Raw genomic sequence first — 20,426 nt, 5'->3', positions numbered from 1 at the left:
GTTAACTCTTTGTTTTTTGTGTGCACCTGTATCACTGTCATCATCGGCCTGGCTGAGGCTAATAGACTTTTTTCCCAGTGTGCCAGCCAGCTGATCTAACAACAGATTAGCTGGCAAACTGTTGCTGCCCTTTTTTTAAATTATTTTAATTCTATTTTTTTCAACTTTTAACTGCCTTTTTTAAGCACTGATTGCTTCCTTTAGGCAGCAGTCATTTTATATATATATATACAGTACATATAATTTTAGAACATATATTAAAAAAAGCCTTGTGTTACTGGGAATGTCGTGCAGCAGTGTGCACGCACTGCTACTTTTAGGATGCTCCATTACACACATGTTCAATTTCTGGCATATGTTTTCATGACAGCATGAAATGCCATGATGGTTTTAAGGAGCTAAATATGATTCTATTCTTTATGGCTAAGCAATGTGATGTTCCTTCTGATTGATCTAGGCAATCGCTTAACATAATCTCCCCATCAAACATAGCATAATAGTAAATGCTAGTGTTACTTTGGATGGAAAGGATGAATAAGTAAAACTGTACCTGTCAGAAAGCTGAATCATATTTTAGATTAAAGTAACAGTCTAGTCCAGAAATAGAGTTTTTATTTTTAATGCACGTTAGCATCCAGGTCCATGGGCATTAATGCAATTTACTGCATGCAAATCAGAGTACTTGCTGATGTTAGAAAATAGGATTTCACTTTCCCACAAGGTGTGTGTATTCTTTTCCCTCCACAGACATCACACAGGGTTTATAATCAGAGCATACAGTACATATATGGTACTAAGTATTCCAATTTTAAGTAATTTTTTTATCTCACAACTTCACAATTTACCTCTTCTTGGATCACAGGCAAATGTGAAACTTTCTCTGAAAAATAGCCTACAGAAATAAACATGTGATTAATACCTAAGTGGAAACAAAAGTAGTTATATAATATATATAAAGCTATATATGGTTTGCATACCTGGGCTATTTTTCATGATGTTTTGTGGGTTTGTAATTCCAAGTGGAGCATTATAACTCTATAGAATTCAAACATATTTTGTATTTTTAATATCAGCATGATAACCCGTTGTGCACATTTGCACAATATTATAGTGCTATATAAATCAATAAACAATACAAATAATTATTTTACACAATTAGCCCACTAAATATTACATTATAAATTAGACTCTTCTGACAAAAGTGGTTGTCAAGCCATATAGATGGATAAACTTAAAGGACAGAAACGATTTCATGAAATAAAAATTAGATGAAGCACTGGGTGAAAAATAATGAAATATTTAGTTTTTATTTTAATCACATCAGATAACATACGGATTTTTTACACACATATTGATAAATATATATATTTATAAAAAGCAGAAATTCAGAGGACTTATAGTACCTGAAAAAAGCTACAATTTTCTGTAAATGTCTGTGGCTTAACTGCAGACACCTGACTGTTTTGTCTGGTGGGTAATGGGAAAAGTTTGAAAGGTTCACCCTTTTCCATATTTTTCAACTGTAAGACAAGTAGAATTCATATTATATACATATTGTGTCTTTATCATGTTCACATTGTTGCAATTTATACTAGCATAACAACACAGCTTAGGAAATTGCAGTTAGTTTTTTATTTTTTTCCCACTGTTCAATTTGTTGATTAAAGACATGTATATAGTGTAATATAAAAGAACGTCTAATAAATCAAATAACTGGTAACTCGCTATAACTGGAGTTAACGCACTTAAATGTCATTGCATTCCAATCAAAAACATAACTGTGCTTCCCCTACCTTCCTACTTGGAAAGCAATTTTTAGCTTAATTTAGCATTATAGAGTTTGAAAGGTGCAGTAGATCTATTTCCCTCTTTTTGAGGAAGACTCAACTGATTTTTCATTAGGAAACCTTGTTATATGGGCAAGACTTTACAATACTTTATAATAGTATGAGCCCAGCTCCCAAGCACTCCTGTGATGTTTGAAATCTTATCCCCAACTTTAAGAGTTGGACTGGCATCTATTGGCCTGTGGGGCAGGACCAGCCAAGTGACCCCCAAATAGGCTTCATCAGACCATCCGTCTCACACACTCCCTTTCATACCTACATACTCCTCATGCACATACTCTCTCCCAAAGCTTACCTTACTGTGGCTGGTTCCTAGGCTTGCTTCTGCTGACACAGTGAAAGCTACTGCGCTGCCACCATGGGGTTAACATAGTGGGGTTATACTAGTGACCACACAGAGCACCTGCTTCCCACAGTGGGGTGGCCCAGTTTTAAGAATCACATTGGGCCAGTCCTGACAAACTTGAAACATGCGGCAGAATATGATCTATACGTAAATCAATAAATAATAAGAAAAGGCACTTAGGCTGCGCGACTGGCCCTGTGTTTAGCTTTTAAACCAGTGTGCAAGTTGTAATGCGGGGTCATACCGAGTGCCCACCTCTAGGATACAGTGGCCCAAACAGTATGGCTACTGCTGTTCTAACAAAGTAACAACAGATTATTCGCTAAAGCAGTTGGAACCACCAAGAGCTCAGGCCTGCACAGTACTTGGCTTATGTCAGGGGTGTCCAACCTGCGTCCCTCCAGCTGCTGCAGGACTACATCTCCCATACTCCCCAGCCAGCCCCTTAGCTGAAAGAGCATTAAGGGAGATGTAGTCCTGCAGCAGCTGGAGGGCCGCAGGTTGGACACCCCTGGCTTATGTTTATTCTTGGCTATACTTGTCTTTGGAAGGCATTCTGGATATAAATATCCCTTTTGGTAAAACTAGGCTCCCAATCTATAGAAATTAATGGAAACCCCAAACTTTTGCCTCAGTAGTGCACTTTAAGGTCTCCGATGGGTCATTAACTTCAACTTTTTCTGCTATAAGGGAAAAAAGTAATGCCTTTTAATTGTAACAAAATGTTATAAATACAAAGAACCACCAACACATTTATATAAAAAGGGTATATATTTTTCTTCTAAACTCCCTGCCAAGCATGCATCCACAAGGATTTTTTGTATGGGTATTGTGCATAAATTGTTGTCTTGGGCACATGAGTGAAACTTTAGGCTATATTTGCTGCATTAGGCTTTTGGCATACAAAATGCAACTGAATTCTAATAGATGTAATAGGGTTACATATGTATTTACAAGCGCAATGTGTTTACAAAACTTTAAAAACTATAACTTGACCTCTTCTCATTTAATTTGATGGCAGATGTACTTTTCAAATTTCAGTCACAGCAAAGAAAGGTGGACAATATGTGACAGGCCCGGATGTCATGTTCGTCACTGGCAAATACGATTAAATACACTTCTTCACGGATGGTGTCTGGGGAGCAATTACTGAGAGGGAAGGCAAACAAAATATCAAACCGGTAAGAGCTGGTGTAATTTATACGTTTCAACAAACAAAAAATCGTAGAGAAGTGAAATCGCGTACAAGACGCCGCCGCGCAAAACTGCGCACTTAAAATAAGCTTACAGCGGGAAAATCGGGCTGCGTGCGGCGATTGCTTCCTCGAGTACGCGCGCTGCAAGTCCCTTAACCAATCATTGTCGAGCGCGGTCTTTCAGAAGCGCAACTAGGCAATAAGCGGCGCGCGTTTGAAAAGCAACTTTGGCAGTGCATGGTAAGGCCTTGCCGTGTCAGTTTTACATATCGTCAGCAGGGGTCGCCCGAGATTCATTACAGCGTGTACTGATTTTTTATTAGGTTGGGTATAGCCAAACGCATGTAAGGTGCGTGAGTGAGGCCAAACAGCATGGAAAAAGACAAACAAATCAATATGTAGTAAAATAGTAAGCAACCACAACTTTGGTTTGTTTACATTCATTTATTAAAAATGGCAGCATATTCCTTTCATATTTAACATTAAAAACATGTATTGAAAAGAGGCACTTCATTCATTTGGTATGTAATATTTATAACAATAGCTTAAAGTCTCATATAAAAATGTATAAAAATAGTCTCACTTGATGAGATTCCCTTCAATAAAATAGGATCATATTTCACAGCACAAAGTATTATTGTACAGTAAGCAAAGGAAAACCCTACACTGTTAATTCGTTTTTATGTCAGTCAGCTGACGGTCTTTTTTTTGGAGACGTCATTCCTTTTTTTTTGAACAGTGCAAATATTCATTCGCTTCAGTTTGCAATATTTCTTAGGCCTATGCACAGTGGTGTATTAGGCCTGAGCCAGGGAAGCGATCACAGTTGTCCCCCCATAGCTCCTGCCATCCTTACCGAGGAGCACCTGGATATGATGTCATATCCCGACACCCTGTGTTTCAAAAGCGCCTTGCAATCTATCCTATGGAGGCTGTGCTGAGTCGGCACAGCCCTCCATAGTAAAGCGGACCACCGAGTAGCCGCATATGCCACACCAGGCCTAGAATAAGTCACTACCTATGCAGTGCTTGCATGAGAAATACTACCATATCATTTAACTCTACTACAACTCACAGCTTTTATGGCTGCGCCCTATCAGTGTAGACTGTTAATGGTATGTGTGCACCACAGCCTCCCCTAGTGGCTAGATCCAGGAACTGAATCGAAGAGGCTTGGGTGCTGACTTCGGGCAATAATGAGGTGTGAAGTTCTTCAAAATCATGGAAAGTGAATCTGGAGAAGTTCACTCTACGTTCCTACAAAACATTGCTTTTTGAACATTGATTATTTATTAATACATGTATATACGCTGGAATTTGACAGTATTTTATGTTGACTGAACAAATATTTTAGTTTTTTTAATCTTGATTTAACTCTTGATCCCTTGAATTTCATCCAGCTCATAGTTAACCTATCCCCAAATACCCCATGCTTAAATTGCTATAGAATCAATTCATTTACAATTAAAATGCACTCCAATAACTCATTTGTCATATTTGTAATTTTGTTTTTTTCCTTTGTGTACATTGATAAATCCTATCTGTAACCTGCTCACATTTCACGGTCATTAATTTTTATGATAAAATATCATTGTAATTCTGTCTACTGATACATTCAGGTCTATAATACTTTTGCTTGTGATTGTCAATCATTTTAAGAAAGGGTCTAATTAAACAGGAATTATTTTTGTTGTACCGTGTGTCAAATTGGGCTGGCGACCTTGGCAGTGTCATTGCTTGATTAATTTAAAGGTGTGATCAAGAAGGTACTTGATAGGCACAATGCCTAAAATCATTTCATATGGTATATATATATATATATATATATATATATATAATTAAAGGCCTTTATACACATTTTGTGCTTGTGATCCTGGCACCTCATACATAACATGGCAGCTCATTTTGTCTGTTTTGGTTTGAACACCTTTAGAAATCTTCCCCAAAGTGCAAGTGTTTATAAGAGCTGTGTGAAGAGTTTTGTCCCTATTCACAAAAACTAAACGGGATTCTTCAGCTAAGTTTCTGTGGTCATCATGTGATGTTAGCAGAATGGAGGTTTCGCAGTCCAACTCGAGTGTTTATGAGGGAAAAAATATGTGTGTGAAAGACAGAGAGAAGTGAAGATGCACCAGTATATATATATATATATATATATATATATATATATATATATATAGTGTTTGACAAAAACAGACTGATTATTCCTGATAGACAAAATAACTTTGGGCTGTAGTCCTACATTTCAGCGTTATTGTTCTTTATCGCTATTTAACTATGCACACTTACGTTTACATCTTTAGCTGTCCATCCAGGTGTGTATGGTATGTTTAATATACATTAACCATAATCAGAAAGCCAGGGATACCAGTAACCAAAATAGTTCCTCCAATAAGAAGTTCCCGGAAATCCCAACAATGATGACAAATGTTGTCAATATGAATGTGCAATGGCAATCAAGACACTAGCTGATTGGGATCCATTACTTTATCACTGTAGGCCAAGTTTCAATACTTTTAAAAATAAATCATCACTGTGTATTATGTAACTACTAGCATACCTGTTTTATATATTTTTTTAACGTGCTTGCATGAAAACATTTATAACTGAGTTTTTTAGACCAATACCTATGAAGCAACATAACTATGATTGAGACATTTACATAAATTAGTAACATTATTGATTTATATACAGTCCGAAAATGATAAACGACGGGTGACTAAAATTTTGAGGTTCTTAATTCATTATAAATCCCACGCACCATACAACAATGAAGTAAGTTTGGGGTCTCTGGTTTTCCATGATATCAGTATTTCCGAGTGATTGTGATTTAGGGTCCGGAGCTCAGTCAGACGTCCAATAAGTCGTGCAAAATGCTGTGGATCTTCTGGGTGATAGATCTTTGAATACTTGTGTAATATTCCTAAAAGTGGCTCCTGCAGTTTCTCCACACGTTGCTTGTTTTTTAACAGTGGGCGATCTGTAAGCAAAAATTATGTTACGTTATGTAAAAATGTCAACACTTTCTTTCTGTATCTAAATAAAAAAAATGCTCGTTCAAAAAAGTATGTGAGATACTTAGAAACTAAATACACATCACTGATTGCAGTAAAAAGGGTAGAAACAACTGCAAAAACAAACCTGAAAAAAACACTGTGATTGCGGAAAGCAATGCATACTCTGTTTCTGTGACATTAAGGGATCCCATACTTCTGTAAAAGTTGAAAAGTGGAGTAATAAATTCCTCACTGAGATCTAAAGACAAAGAGAAAAGAAGTATTAACAAACAATCTCCCCGGGACTTTTTCGTTTTGACCCCTGCCGCTAAAATCCACTTTCTGAGGAGCTCCAAAAACCAAAACTAAATCAAAATCAAATTAAAATCAAATCATAACCCATTATCTAGTTCAATGTATGTGATTAGAGAGCATTCCTGTGACAAAACTATTTTTTATGTATATGTTCTGTTGTATAGTTTCATACTTTGAAGATATAATTCATTATTTATGTGGTTTTCCTGTCGCGAGATTCTAAGGATATATTATGCAACTATATTTATGTTGTAATGTTTTGTATATTGTTAACACAATAAATTTGGGGGGGAAAAAGAGAAAAGGCATTTATGTTGATAGATTAAGGTCAAGTTGTAATACTGATCTCTAAACTCCTTTCCAAAATGCCACATGAATGGTCCTAGGTTTCTGTGTCAACTGTCCTTGAAATACAACGCCATTGATTCTATGCTAGATTTTGGCTGTCAGAGAAACACATAAGTTTCAGGAGAGTTTTAGGTTACCCATGAATGGATGCTAATATTTCATCACACTTGCTTAGCCTGCTAAATTTAAGAAGTAACCTTGGAATATCAATGCAGAACTATTTTGACAAGATGATTTAATGCTACATAATGAACAATAAATTTGGGTATTTTTATGTATATTTTGTATCACAAAGTATTGTGTACACAGATTCAAGGTTTAGTTTACGATGACATGTAGTCAATACAAATTCACCATCAATGTTTACTAAACCTTTAATTTCTATGTTTACTACTACAAGTAGTATAAACCATCAACTTAAAGGAACAGTAGTGCCCATCTTTATTTCAGGGGCAGGTGATGATCAAGGGTGTCTTCTATGGAATTTCCTTATACTTATATTATACTGACACTCTTTTTTTCTACATATGTCTGCTGAGAAACCTATTTGGAGGTGACAGGGTGAGTCCATGCAGGCATTAGTCAAAACAAGTAAAGATTCGGATTTATGTTTAGTGTAAAGCTGTATAACTAGAACTCCTTCAAACCCAACAAGGTGGACCGATGCCTTTAACTGAAAGCTTTATATATCAAAACAAAGTGTGTTTGAGGCATGTCTCACAATTTGTTTTTCTACTAAATGTCTACTACTAGGAAATTTTCACAAAATCAGTGATTTGTTATGGGAAATGGATATTTTATTTATAATGTCTCTATTTATAATTGTAAAAAAATGACCTCATGTAAAAACATCATGCTTGGACAAGCACAAGGTTTTATTCATGATTTTGGATTACAAGAAGCAGAATTGGAAGCAAATGTGGGATCTGAAGTTGTAACTTTTCACCCGTGTGAAAATTCAATGACTAGATTTTAAACAGAGATAAAAGGCAGGCAAACCTGTGCTAGATGCTGGAATCTCTTGTCTATGAGGAGATTCTAAGGAGTATAGAGGACATCTGTTAAACTCCTGGATGTGACAGTACTCTGCAGGATGACTTTGGTATCTTGCAAGACCTGAAAGATGAAATGCTATTTTTAAGACTGGCTTCATCACATCACATCCAATATGTTTTGAGGTAAATAAAAATCTAATTTAAGACAAATGATGTGCAACTTCAGTTTGACTACAAGTAAGCAGTTAATACATACAGATGTCATCTTCACTCAATGAAATAAATCTTGTCTTCCATCCATTTTGTGTGCTGCACTGACCAATTCATTAGAGCCAGACTATTTATGCACATACATAGTTTCAGAATATGTTTTTACAGCTATGAAAACTATATTTAAAAATATATAAGACATTCCATTTTTTGTACATAAACTTTTACCTTCGTTGATAGGCAACACACATCCAGTTATTCGCTGATTGTATATTTGTGCTGAACGTAAAAACATTGCTTCAACAGTGGAACCTTTTAGGAGAGCGATCTGATCCTCATGATCAAGCATCTCAAAACCTACAAAAAAAATTGGTTTATAGCATAAATAGAGGTTGGTAATATAGAAATATATAGGAACATTTAGGAACATATAAGTAGAAGTTTCATAACAATATGGAACTCAATGTATTTCATTTTTTGATGCTTTTAAAATATTCTTAAGAAATTAGCTTAAAATGCTGTATCACAGAAAAGGATATTTGTAGTACAATTTAAAATTGTTTTTGTTTTGAGGGTAATTTCTTTTTTTTATCATTTTGGTGTCATTAATGTCAGGCTTAGGATGTGTGTGCAAGGATGCACGTCCCTTTGGCCACTTAAAGTGTATATTAACTTGGATCTATTAGCTGCAACTCCCCTTAAAATCTAAATTAAAGAAAATGTATTTATATCCCTTAATTGTTCTTTACATCAAAGGAAAAGGTCAAAATCTAAAGTTAGCCATTGTGTTCGTTCATGACATACTAAAAATTGTCATTATAGACATTAAGGATTGCATTTCTCTGCGAGGTATACCCACTTCTTCCATACATAGGTATTTGCAGTGAGGGGATCTGGAAGTAGAATGAAGAGTGAACGGCTTGGCTATTTTGTGGGATGCAAATGGAATGCAAGGACATGGAGCAACATAGTAACATAGTAACATAGTTCATAAGGTTGAAAAAAGACCAAAGTCCATCAAGTTCAACCTATATACATATTGTGTCCCTACTGAGTAGGGCAGAGTATTTAAGACAGAGGAAAGTGATGCAAGGAAATGGGGTTTGATTCAAACAAAGAAGTGCAGGATGGTGGTAAGACATCACATGGTCAAGATTGTAAAAGACCCATGATTGAGAATAACTTGAGAAAATGTAAATACAATTGGAAAAAATAGAAACTTTTCCATCAAGAAAAAGAAACTAAAATTAGCATTTGGCAGGAGCAGATGTAACATTTTAAACATAGGTTTATCTAGTAAATACATCAATTTTAAATATTTCCCCAGTGTTGAAGGGTGGAAAGAGGCAGAACAGACAGGAATGATTTGACACTACAATACTTCAAAAGGTACAAGTGGCTAAGGGCTTAATGTAACTCCTTCCTTCTAGACCCCATCCTAAGATTCTACTGGGATGGTAGAAGAATTAAAGAAAGAAACCTTGAGTGCGGCCAATGCGAGAGCAGCATGGCAGAGGTTTCCTTTCTATTGGTGGCATACAATAGTACAAATTCCCTCACGTATCACATGTCTGTGACATTTACATTTAATTTAGGGTCCATAATAAACACTGTGTGATTGTTACAAGTGAGTGCTTTATTCCCCTTTCCCATTTCTAGGTGAATAACAAACCTGGGAGTCGTTTAGTAAATTCCACAAGGAACTGCACATGAAAAACAGCGGCTTCTGAGATGTGGTAGAAGATTTCTTCTGGATTCCCTGACTCTTCCAACTTAACAGATGAAAAAAGAGGCAAGAAAGACCACAGAATTAAGATATGAAAGGTAACTGTTCATTTACTTCTTCTTTTGTTTGGCACAAAAAAAAATAAGTAAAGTAAAGGTAGCAAAGAAAATGTAACCATGCATGGGACAAGCAAAACTAAAGCCGTAATGTTGCATAATAAAATTGCTCATAGAGCATGTCATTTTCTAGGAATAGATAGAAACATAGAATTTGACATCAGATAAGAACCATTGGGCCCATCTAGTCTTGTTGTTGTCTTGGATTCAGAACAGCTTTATGCCTATCCCATGCATGTTGAAATTCCCTTACAGTATTAGCGTAAACCACTTCTGATAGGAGGCTGTTCTGCTTATCCACCACCCTCTCAGTAAAGTAAAACTTCCTTACATTACATCTGAACACCTGACCCTCTAGTCTTAGACTATGACCTCTTCTAACATTTGTCCTCCTTTGAAATAAGCGTCCCCTCTGTACCTAATAACTTCATTCTTACAAGTTTCCATATCTTGTATGTCATTTATTTTTTTTGTTGATTGGTAATTTCTATTGTGCTAATTCACAAGTAAATCTGTGCTCTGTTCAATAAGTGGCCTTGCCACAGGAAGGAGGACATGTGGTCAGAGATAACATTCTTGTTAAGGCATAGAAATATTGGATATACAGAGAGACCATAACTTACATTCATTTGATGGGGGTTACGTATAAAAAGGTCATTTTGGTGCAAAGTAGTATTATAACTGTATGTGCAAACCTTACATTGGTACTGCTGATAGGAAAATTGCATTGGTTGCTATGAGGCCATTTTTTAAAGTTTGCATCAGAAGAACTTTTTAAATGTTCTACCTCCATGTATGATTTCCATTTTCCTACATATGAGAGTATTATAACAGATAACAGATAGTTGCCTATGATTTCTCATAAACACATTATTTATTCTTCTAGAAACGGCTATAATAAAACATGGTTAAAAATAAAGAGAAAACAAATTAAAATACTTAAGAAGTAAAGAAATATCTTTAGGTTCACACTGGAAAACTTACAAACATTTTCTGTTCATCTGTAGGTAAGCCAAACTTTTGATGGGCAGATACAATATGATCGATCAGTTTACATTCTTCAACTGTGAGTTCCAGACGAGTAACCTGTTACAATTTAATAGAGTACTTAAAGGCTAACAAATAATTTAGGACTAACAGATATAGTAAGCATCTAAAGGTTTTTGAGGAGCCATTGCAGAGGTCTGTGTAAAACATTACAAAGAAAATGACAGGGCTCCAGTAATAACATTTTTCAATGGCAGTGTTCCTGGGTTTGTCACACCCAATGTTCCAGATTAAAATTAATATACTTAGTAATTCCTAAATTAAACTATTTTATGTCCTTGTGAAACCTTTATTATTTACTCAGTGGTAGATCATACATGGGTTATAAATCTATGACTATTGAGTGTATATTTTGGGTGCTCATGTACCTGCACTCATAGGCAGGCATAGTGAAACTGGCACATGTAAAACTAATATTCTAATATATAATAATAATCTCTAATTATTAGTGCATGAATTATTATATGTGCATTTTTTTAAATAATTTTTTAATCAGTCTTACTCTGCTTGGCTTTGTTGTTGATGAAACATGTCTACTGTCACTCCCATCATCTTCCACCTTCACATTACAAAGTATGGTGCTGTTTTGCTTGCAGTTTTTTCGGAGCCTCTTTGATTTACACTGTACTTCAGTTAACAAACCTATAATATAGACTCAATTATCATACACATGCAATGCTACAAATAAACCTCATAACAAACTATGCATCTTAATATAAATAAACTAATTAGTATGACACTATATTAGTTGAAAAACACACTTTTACTCATCTGCTAAAGATTTTTTCTCTCCAGCGGTTATTTTTTATTTTTACTATTGTGACCAGTTGGAAAATTTTACTTTCTTTGATCAATAAGTAAAGTTCCTTTGTGAAGGTCTGTGTAGCAATATGATTGCCTACTATAGACTCAAATTCCTGTTTTGGAAATATCTTTCATTCATTAAGGGATGCTGGTTGGTAGATGCTCAAAATATGCTGTACAGGCATTTCTGACTTTAAATGAGTATTAAGCACCACTCACATTCTGCTAGCATTCCTACAGCTTTGCATTTCTTTAAACGGCACTCCTGACACTTCCTCCGCATATACATATCCATCTCACAGTGACCCCCATTCTTGCACCTGTACACTGCATTCTTTGTAATGCTCCGACGGAAAAAACCTGAAAGAAACAGTTTGACAAATTTAGAAGAGATATATATATAATACAATACAAGAATGTGGCTGCATGTGGGATTTATTTAACTCTCCTTGACATTTTAGCAGTCATTCTCAATGTGATTTTAATAAAAATCTGATTTAAATTGCAAAGTCCACTAACAATGGCCCAACTAATACAAAGTATTCTGTCCTTTTTGTTCTAAAACAAAATGTATGAGGACATCTTCATCCATCGTTTAGCATTGCCTAGACTTACTGTGAGTGCACTGCCCAATTCATGGTCCCATGTTTGCTCCACTGATTGGCTGCTTGAAGCAGCCAATCAGTGGCAGAAAAATGCCCCACTGAGCACTGTCTGTGCATGTTGACGGGGGTTGACCAGGGATGCTCACATAGCCAGGATTAGAGCTGACTGCTAGTGAGAATATCACATGGATGCAAGCAGGAGGAGACATATATCAGCAAACAAAGTAGTTGGGGGAGGGGGTAAATGCATATGGGAGTATACTGCACAATCCTTCTATGCATTTACAAGGTGGGACTACACAGACATTTAAAAGGACCACTCAGTTGAATGTGACGTTTCAATCTACATAGTGAACTTGGTTGTAAAGATTCAATACATTAAAAGGGGCTTAATGTAAGTCCAGTAACATTGTCAATCAATTTTAATAAAGTACATAACCTTTTTATAAAGTCACATCTTTCAATCAAATTCTTGTTGCCAGATAATATGTTGTTAATTGCTTACCTTTGCACCCTTCGCAGGTAAGTGCATTGTAGTGATAGCCTGATGCTTTATCCCCACATACCACACATAGCTCTTCATGCCCTTTCATTCGGATGGTGGCGTGGCTTATTCTTGGACGTTTAATGGACGGATACACCTCCTCTACACCGTGACTCATTACGGAAGGAGGTTTACTCATTTCACACGTGTTTAGAACATACTGGCCATCACCATAAGTGTTGTCCAGGCTGTACGCACTGTAGTGACACTGTGATGATGGTGATTGCAACACAGGCGAATATGGCATGTTTGTATACTGACAGTAGGGGGTCGCCTGGAAGTCTGAATCTGGAAGTTGATAATTAATGTGTTCTGGCAGGACATCTACGATTCAAGGAAAGAAAAAGATAAGCTGGAAACAAACAGTGAAAAGGAAAAGATTCCTAAAGTTTGGAATAACAACCCTTTAGCTGCTGTTTGGTTAAAACTTACCTAATGAGTATTATGTCACGTGACACTCTTTGGGATTTACTCACTAAGGGCTAACTTTCTTGAGAATCTGGCTATTAAAAAATAAGTTTAAAAGGGCAGCTTGGCTTTCCTAGTTACACACTTAGGACGTAAAAAGCACATCCTTTATGCTTATTATCATTTTAAAATAAAAATTCATTTCTCCATATGCCATCGGACTGAAATAATACAATATTTTAATAAAGCCCATGTTTAGCATTCATTAGATGGATAAACACATTTTAACAGTTATAAAACAATAAGAAAAAGGGGCATCTATTCAGCCAAAAAAAGTTACGAACTTTATACCCAAATACCGATGTTCGCCAGATCACACATGCCTGCTTTCTTTTAATCTGACTTTGAAATATGAATTTTCAGCTTCAAATGGATAACTGCCATTCAAAATGTTGGGGTCACTTAGCTGTTTTCATAGAAAATTAGAAAATTTCTAGCTGCTAACATAATTGCAAAATAATTTTCTAATGATTAATTATCCTTTTAAACTTAGCTTCTGTACATTAAAAATGTCCACGCTGTATTTCTGATCCATTTGATGTTATTTTAATGGACAAAATTTGCATTTCTTGCAAAAACAAGGACATTTCTAAGTGACCTCAAACTTTTGAACAGTAGTATGTATATATATACATATATATATATATATATATATTATATATACATATATATTGAATAGTGAATAGATTTATATATAGTATGTAGATGAATGCCTCTCAGTTTAATTTATTTCTCAATATTTTCAGATTTATTTTGCAGATTTATTTTGCAGACTTTAACTATAAAACATGTTTTAGTGCAATTTCACATTTGACACCCTTTAACGTTTATACATTTATATCCTTTATACATTTACTGTATGCCCTGAGGAAAACCCATGTTTATTTCACTATGATTCCAACATGATTGCATTATCTGCAGACCCGGAGACTGCTTAAAGAGGTAGTCAACTGATATTTTGTGCGATTTTCCCTGTCCAAACACTACCCTGAGCTGATTATTAATGGCAAAGGTAATGAGGTTCTGTTTATCTGATGACGTCTGTTCCTCCATAGAATCTCACTAGTCAGTGCCAGTGTCTGTAACATTAAGATTGATCCATTTTATTGTTTACCACCGGCAGTATGACGATGAGTCAGGGTGTCTGTCTAGTTGATTGGGCTGAGATAACAGTAAGAAAGCATCCAGAATACCAATATGCCGCTATCTAAGTACATTATTCAATATATAAACCAGAACTGTTTTAAAAGGAAAATAGTACAGTATTTTTGGAAAAATGATTAAATTTGGTAAGGGCGGATTCATAAGTCCATTATCTAGCCATTGCCTCATCACCCAGATGAGTTAAATGACTTATTCTTACGCTTTATGAATATTAGGCATGTTGATAATTTTTTTTGCATTATAATGTCCTGTTTCATCTACATTTTTTTCCAATTTGTAGGTATTGCATATAATAGCACCCTACAAACATCAATTGTAAATAAACTTACCATAGTAGGGCAAGGGTTCTGCAACACAGTATGTATCAGAAACTGTTACATAGCTGTTTGCCATGGTCTGCTCCAGCTCTTCCCACTGTCTCATTAACACGTGTTGCTCTGACGGTCTACTCCAGAAAACCTGAAAATCTGTAAAAGAATAGCCAATTGTAATCTGTTTTCACAATTCAAGATTGTAAGCTTGTCTGAGCAGGACCCTCCTTGCCTCTTGTAAGTCAAATTGTTATGTAATTTACTACTTGTTGTTTTATGTTTACCCCTTGTTACAGCGCTGCAGAATATGATGGCAGTATATAAAACAATAAATAATAATAAGTGCTTTACATTGTAGACAAGTACAAACACCTGGTGGGTTTATTACTGACCAGAATCCTCCAACATCCTTTTTCTCGTAATATGCCACAGATCTTGTTGGATATGTCAACAAAAAGTGCACACAGGGCCGGCCCGACAATGGAGCCAAGTGGGGCAACCGCTTTTTTTTTTAAAAAGCGAAAGAGAGAAAGGGGCGCCGAGTGGTTTTCACTTACGAAGCTGTCAGTACCCGCTCGGCGCCCCCCTCTCTCTCTCCTCTGCGGCGAGTCTCCCTGTTCGGTCTCGGTGCCGGCTTGTAATGCTGAGTGCCGGAAGATTTCCGGCGCTCAGCATTACAAGCCGGCACCGAGACCGAACAGGGAGACTCGCCGCAGGACTGCTGAAAGGTAAGTACAAGGGGGGGGGGACGGAGGGAGAGGAAGGGTAGATAATGGGGGGGGGGCGGCAGGGACGGAGGGAGAGGAAGGGTAGATAAGGGGGGGCGGCATTTTAAAATTCGCCCCAGGCGGCATTTTGCCTTGGGACGGCCCTGAGTGCACACCATAGATAGCCTGGCAAATACATAAGGTATGGTGCTAAGCTACGTAAGTGCTCTTTAAGCACCAAGTACATCTATATACTGTATGCAGAATGATAAGCGTGCACAAGATATATTCTCAAACACTGTGTATGACACACAACAAAATATACCGTATTTGCTCGATTATAAGACGACCCTGATTATAAGACGACCCCCCAAAATCTGAATATTAATTTAGGAAAAAAAGAAAAAGCCTGAATATAAAACGACCCTATAGGAAAAAAGTTTTACCAGTAAATGTTAATTCATGTAAACTATTACATTTTTTAATAAAAGCTATGATTGAGAAAAATATTTTTTTGTTTTTATTTCCTTGTATTTTCCAACCTGCCCCTCAGTTACGCACATCTGCCCCCAGGCTTGCCACTCCAATATGGCACTGTGGCCCATGATATGCCTTTTAACCCTCTATATGCCACTGTGCCCCATGATATGCCTTTTAACCCCCTATATGCCACTCTGTCTCCAGAAATGCCTTATACCCCTATATGCCACTCTGGCATTTAGGGGGTTAAAAGGCATATTATGGGGCAGAGTGGCATATAGGGAGGTATAAGGCATTTCAGGAGGCAGAGTGGTGTTCAGGGGGTTAAAAGGCATTTCATAGAGCACTCTGCCTCCAGAAATGCCCTATGCCCCCATGTAACACTCCCCCCCCCCCACACACACACACACACTTACCGGGGCTTCCAATTTCCTGCTGTATACCGGGACAGCAGTCTTCATTCTGTCTCCCCCCCATTTAACACTCCCCCCCCACCCCACACACACTTACCGGTGCTTCCAATTTCCTGCTGTATACTGGGGCAGCAGTCTTCCTTCTGTCTCCCGCTGCAGCCGGAAGGAGGTGTGGCTAGCAGTGGGGGTTGTCTGCGTCCATCGCGCAGACCTTCCCCGGCTGTCAGAGATCACCGGCACCGGTGCGGGTAACTCTGATCTCTGACAGTCGGGGAAGGTCTGCGCGATAGACGCAGACAACCCCCGCTGCTAGCCACACCTCCTTCCGGCTGCAGCGTAAGTTGTCTACGTGGACATCAACCCGCTGCCCCGGTATACAGCAGGAAATTGGAAGCACCGGTAAGTGTGTGTGTGTGGGGGGGAGACAGAAGGATCCAGGTCCCCTGCAGCGGTGCGGGGGATCTGGATCTTAGTCTCATAGTCAGACCTCTATTTGAGGTCTGATTATAAGACGACCCCGATTAGAAGACGAGGGGTATTTTTCAGAGCATTTGCTCTGAAAAAAACCTCGTCTTATAATCGAGCAAATACAGTACATTGTAAATAAGATACAATCCTTGACAAAGGCATTGTGTCGAATCGTTGGGGGATCTCACACAAGGGTTCGGCCTGTCCTGAAAGTTCAGTTCTTTGCGATTTGGTATGTATATAATTTTCAATATATATGTTGCTGTGTGTCATACACAGTGAACAGTTATTTGAGCATAATAGTGTTTCGTGGTGCTTGGACAACAGAGGTGCAGTAAGTATCAGAGAAGTTAAGATCTAATTAGGTACTGTTTTTTAGGGTTTCCTTCTCTCTCATGAGAAGAAGTTTTAATAGAACTGTGGGTCAGCCGACAATTTATCATGAAGATGATACAAATAATCCGGTTGTATTATAGCATTATATAGATACTAATCATGCTCTTTTCCACTTTTCTGACTATTCATTTTATAACCACTGTCTGTTTCATCTTCAAATCAGATCTACTTCATGACTTTGCTCCCAGGAGGTTTTAGACAGAGGTCAGAGTCATGCAGAAACAACACATCATACCCTCAAAGTTATACTTCTGATGAGAAACAAGCAGTTCAATTTGTGTAGTGATGCTGTCTGATAAGATTTAAGGTGCTTTTTGAGTCAAAATAGCAGTCCTGATTTTATATATCCACCTGTAATCATATCTAACCATATGTAATTTATACAGAGGAAAAACAATATTTAATGAGCCAAAGTTTGAAACTTCGGTTGTAGCTGAAGAAAATTATAAAGAAAAACACGATATTGCTTCTCTAACAACAATCGATATCCCTTTGCCTCTTTAGTCTGGCATTTTGTTTTACCTGCCATATGTACACAGCTGTGGAATATATGTGTAGTAATGTACACTTTAAGTTTTGTATGAAGCTCTCTGGAATCTTCCAAAGTTACCAAGCATTGAATCCTTCCTACTGCTGCACTGTGGGAGCTGTTGCTATTTATTAAAAAAAAACAGTTTTGCAATTATATATGAAAAAAAATCTGCAAATATCTTCCAGATCGTGAGCCAAAAGCACATTTTTGTACATCTGCCAAGAAGGTTCGGAATTCTGGTTTGAGAAACAGAAGCATGGAGGAAGTGGTAATGCTTCATCATGAAAACAGCAGAAGACAGTGTTACATTTCATATTTTAACACCCCCGCTAGCATTAAAATGTTCCTCTCCTATAACTTCTTAGCTGTTAGAGCAGCATCTGTACACTCGTCATATGGTGGGCTACACTACTAGCCAGATGCTGGCATGATATATTGTTCTCATGGAGGAAACAATAAGTTCTCTGAAGATACTCATATACACACCCCATACGCTTTATTTTATTAAGCCGTCTACATTGATAATGTTCACATACCAAAGATGGCTCTATCACACATTTGTTTGCTTTTAATGGCAGGTAACACTTTAATCATAATGAATATCTATATTGTTTCTATAAAAAGCAGTCTTGTTTATTTCGCAAATGTAGTCATCTCACAGAATAGATGTGTTTCAACTCCTTCCTTCTGATATTATGTATGGACAGTTGACCAGCAGGAAACACTTTAGCACTGTCCCTACCAAGCCAGAGCAGTTCCCAGGTATAGTTTGAAAAAGAAAATTGGAATAAATAAAAAAAATATGCTGTTAAAGGTTCATAACAGCCTATACAGTATATGCACTTTACACTTTGAGTCCAAGGGGTTGGGGCATAATTTTGGTCTTGGAAGAGCAATTTGGAAGATCAGTTTGCTATAACAAACATGTGTTATGTTACATTACAATTATTTATATGGCACCAGCAGATTCTATAGCGATGTTACAACAGAGTCAGTAAAATAATTTCAAATAACACACAATAACAAACTGGTACAAAAGGAGAAGAGGGATCTGCTCTTCCGAGCTTACAATCCAGTCGCTGGTTAAGGGGGGAGTGAAACAGTAGGAGAGGACTGCTTGGATAGGAATGAGCTGATTGAGTCAGGATGATCTGTGGAGGTTGTTGGTCGTTCAGATAGCTTAATTAGGATCTGGCTTAACTTAAGAGTGTTAAGAGGAAAGGTTGTACGCTTCTCGAAAAAAGAAGAGTTTTCAGAGAGCTTTTAAAATTTGCATACAAGGGAGAAGAGTCTGACAGAATGGGGTAAGGAATGCCAGAGAAGGGTCACAGCATGTGTGGAATACTGAATGCAGTAGTAGGAAGAGGTAATGAGATGCGGTTCGTTAGAGGAACGGAGAGGGTGGTTAGGGGTGCATTTGGATAATGCGATGTAGGGGGGTGCAGAGTTCCTAAGGGCTCTGTAGTCAGGATAAGAAGTTTGAATTTGATTCTGGAAGGTATAGCGAGTCAATGGAGCAATAGGCACAGTGGAGCAGCAGATGAGGAACTGTGACAGAGAAAGATTAGTTATAATGGAAGCCTAAATATTTTTTATTCACAAAAAGTTATGCTATTCATAAATGCCTAATTTAATTTAACCTTTGCATCCTATCACACAAGAAACATATACTCAAGTCCCCCCTGTTATTTCCCAATAAGTTCTAAAACAAATAGTACAACTAATAGAAACAAAGTCATTTTCTTAGTAAATTAATCCAATAGATGTGGTTGACTTGTACCTATTAGTAGATTGAATGTGCAGCCCATGAAGGTCACAGTACACAATACAGTACAGGATAGGGATATATGTGAAGAGGTTCATTCAGCAGAATCCCCTCATATGTATTTGGCCCTTTTTTCCCCACACACCCCAGCTATCTTATTGTACAACGCTACGGAATATGATGGTGCTATAAAAAACAATAAATAATAATTTGATGTGCAGGAGATGTGCGCAACACATTTCCTCTCAGGTGAAATTCTTTTTGCCAGTCAGTGCTGACTTGGCAAATATTCCAGGGGGTCTGAGAAGACCCCCATGTGCATGTGCAGAAAGTGAGCTCTATTTTGTAGTTGGCGCATTACATTTTTTAAGCCGTGCATCAAAGGAATATTTTTTAATAAAGCAAAACATTCTTTGGAATGTTTACATACATCTACAGACAGTGGCTGATTACTCCAGATATAAATATATTCATTATATACATATACACACATATACACATATATACACTGTATGTGTTGTACATATTAAAATACTTTTACACTTATGTGAGTTTGTTATTTATGATTTAGTTTACTGTGGTGGCGAAGGAGTTAATACACACTACATTCCTGAGAAGGGAATATAA

General features: G+C 37.1%; 1 protein-coding gene across 1 annotated transcript; it reads right to left on the bottom strand.

Annotated features, from left to right (window-relative positions):
• Nucleotides 1-6,133: 6,133 nt before the first annotated feature.
• LOC149298339 (bile acid receptor-like) lies at nucleotides 6,134-15,150 on the bottom strand. Its single transcript, XM_089487544.1, has 10 exons — nucleotides 15,057-15,150; nucleotides 13,057-13,419; nucleotides 12,166-12,306; nucleotides 11,645-11,784; nucleotides 11,080-11,181; nucleotides 9,926-10,025; nucleotides 8,482-8,610; nucleotides 8,048-8,164; nucleotides 6,531-6,644; nucleotides 6,134-6,369 (listed from the first exon to the last, which is right to left on the bottom strand). The coding sequence occupies exons 1-10, from the start codon at nucleotides 15,148-15,150 to the stop codon at nucleotides 6,134-6,136; spliced, it is 1,536 nt and encodes a 511-aa protein (XP_089343670.1).
• Between the last annotated feature and the right edge of the window lie 5,276 nt (nucleotides 15,151-20,426).

Source organism: Sceloporus occidentalis, unplaced genomic scaffold, assembly GCF_023333645.1.
Source record: "Sceloporus occidentalis isolate IW3139 unplaced genomic scaffold, rSceOcc1.0.p SCAF_33, whole genome shotgun sequence".
In the NCBI taxonomy this organism is placed as follows: Eukaryota; Metazoa; Chordata; class Lepidosauria; order Squamata; family Phrynosomatidae; genus Sceloporus; species Sceloporus occidentalis.
The sequence above is the reverse complement of the archived record's forward strand: the minus strand, read 5'-3'. Positions and strand labels throughout refer to the sequence as shown.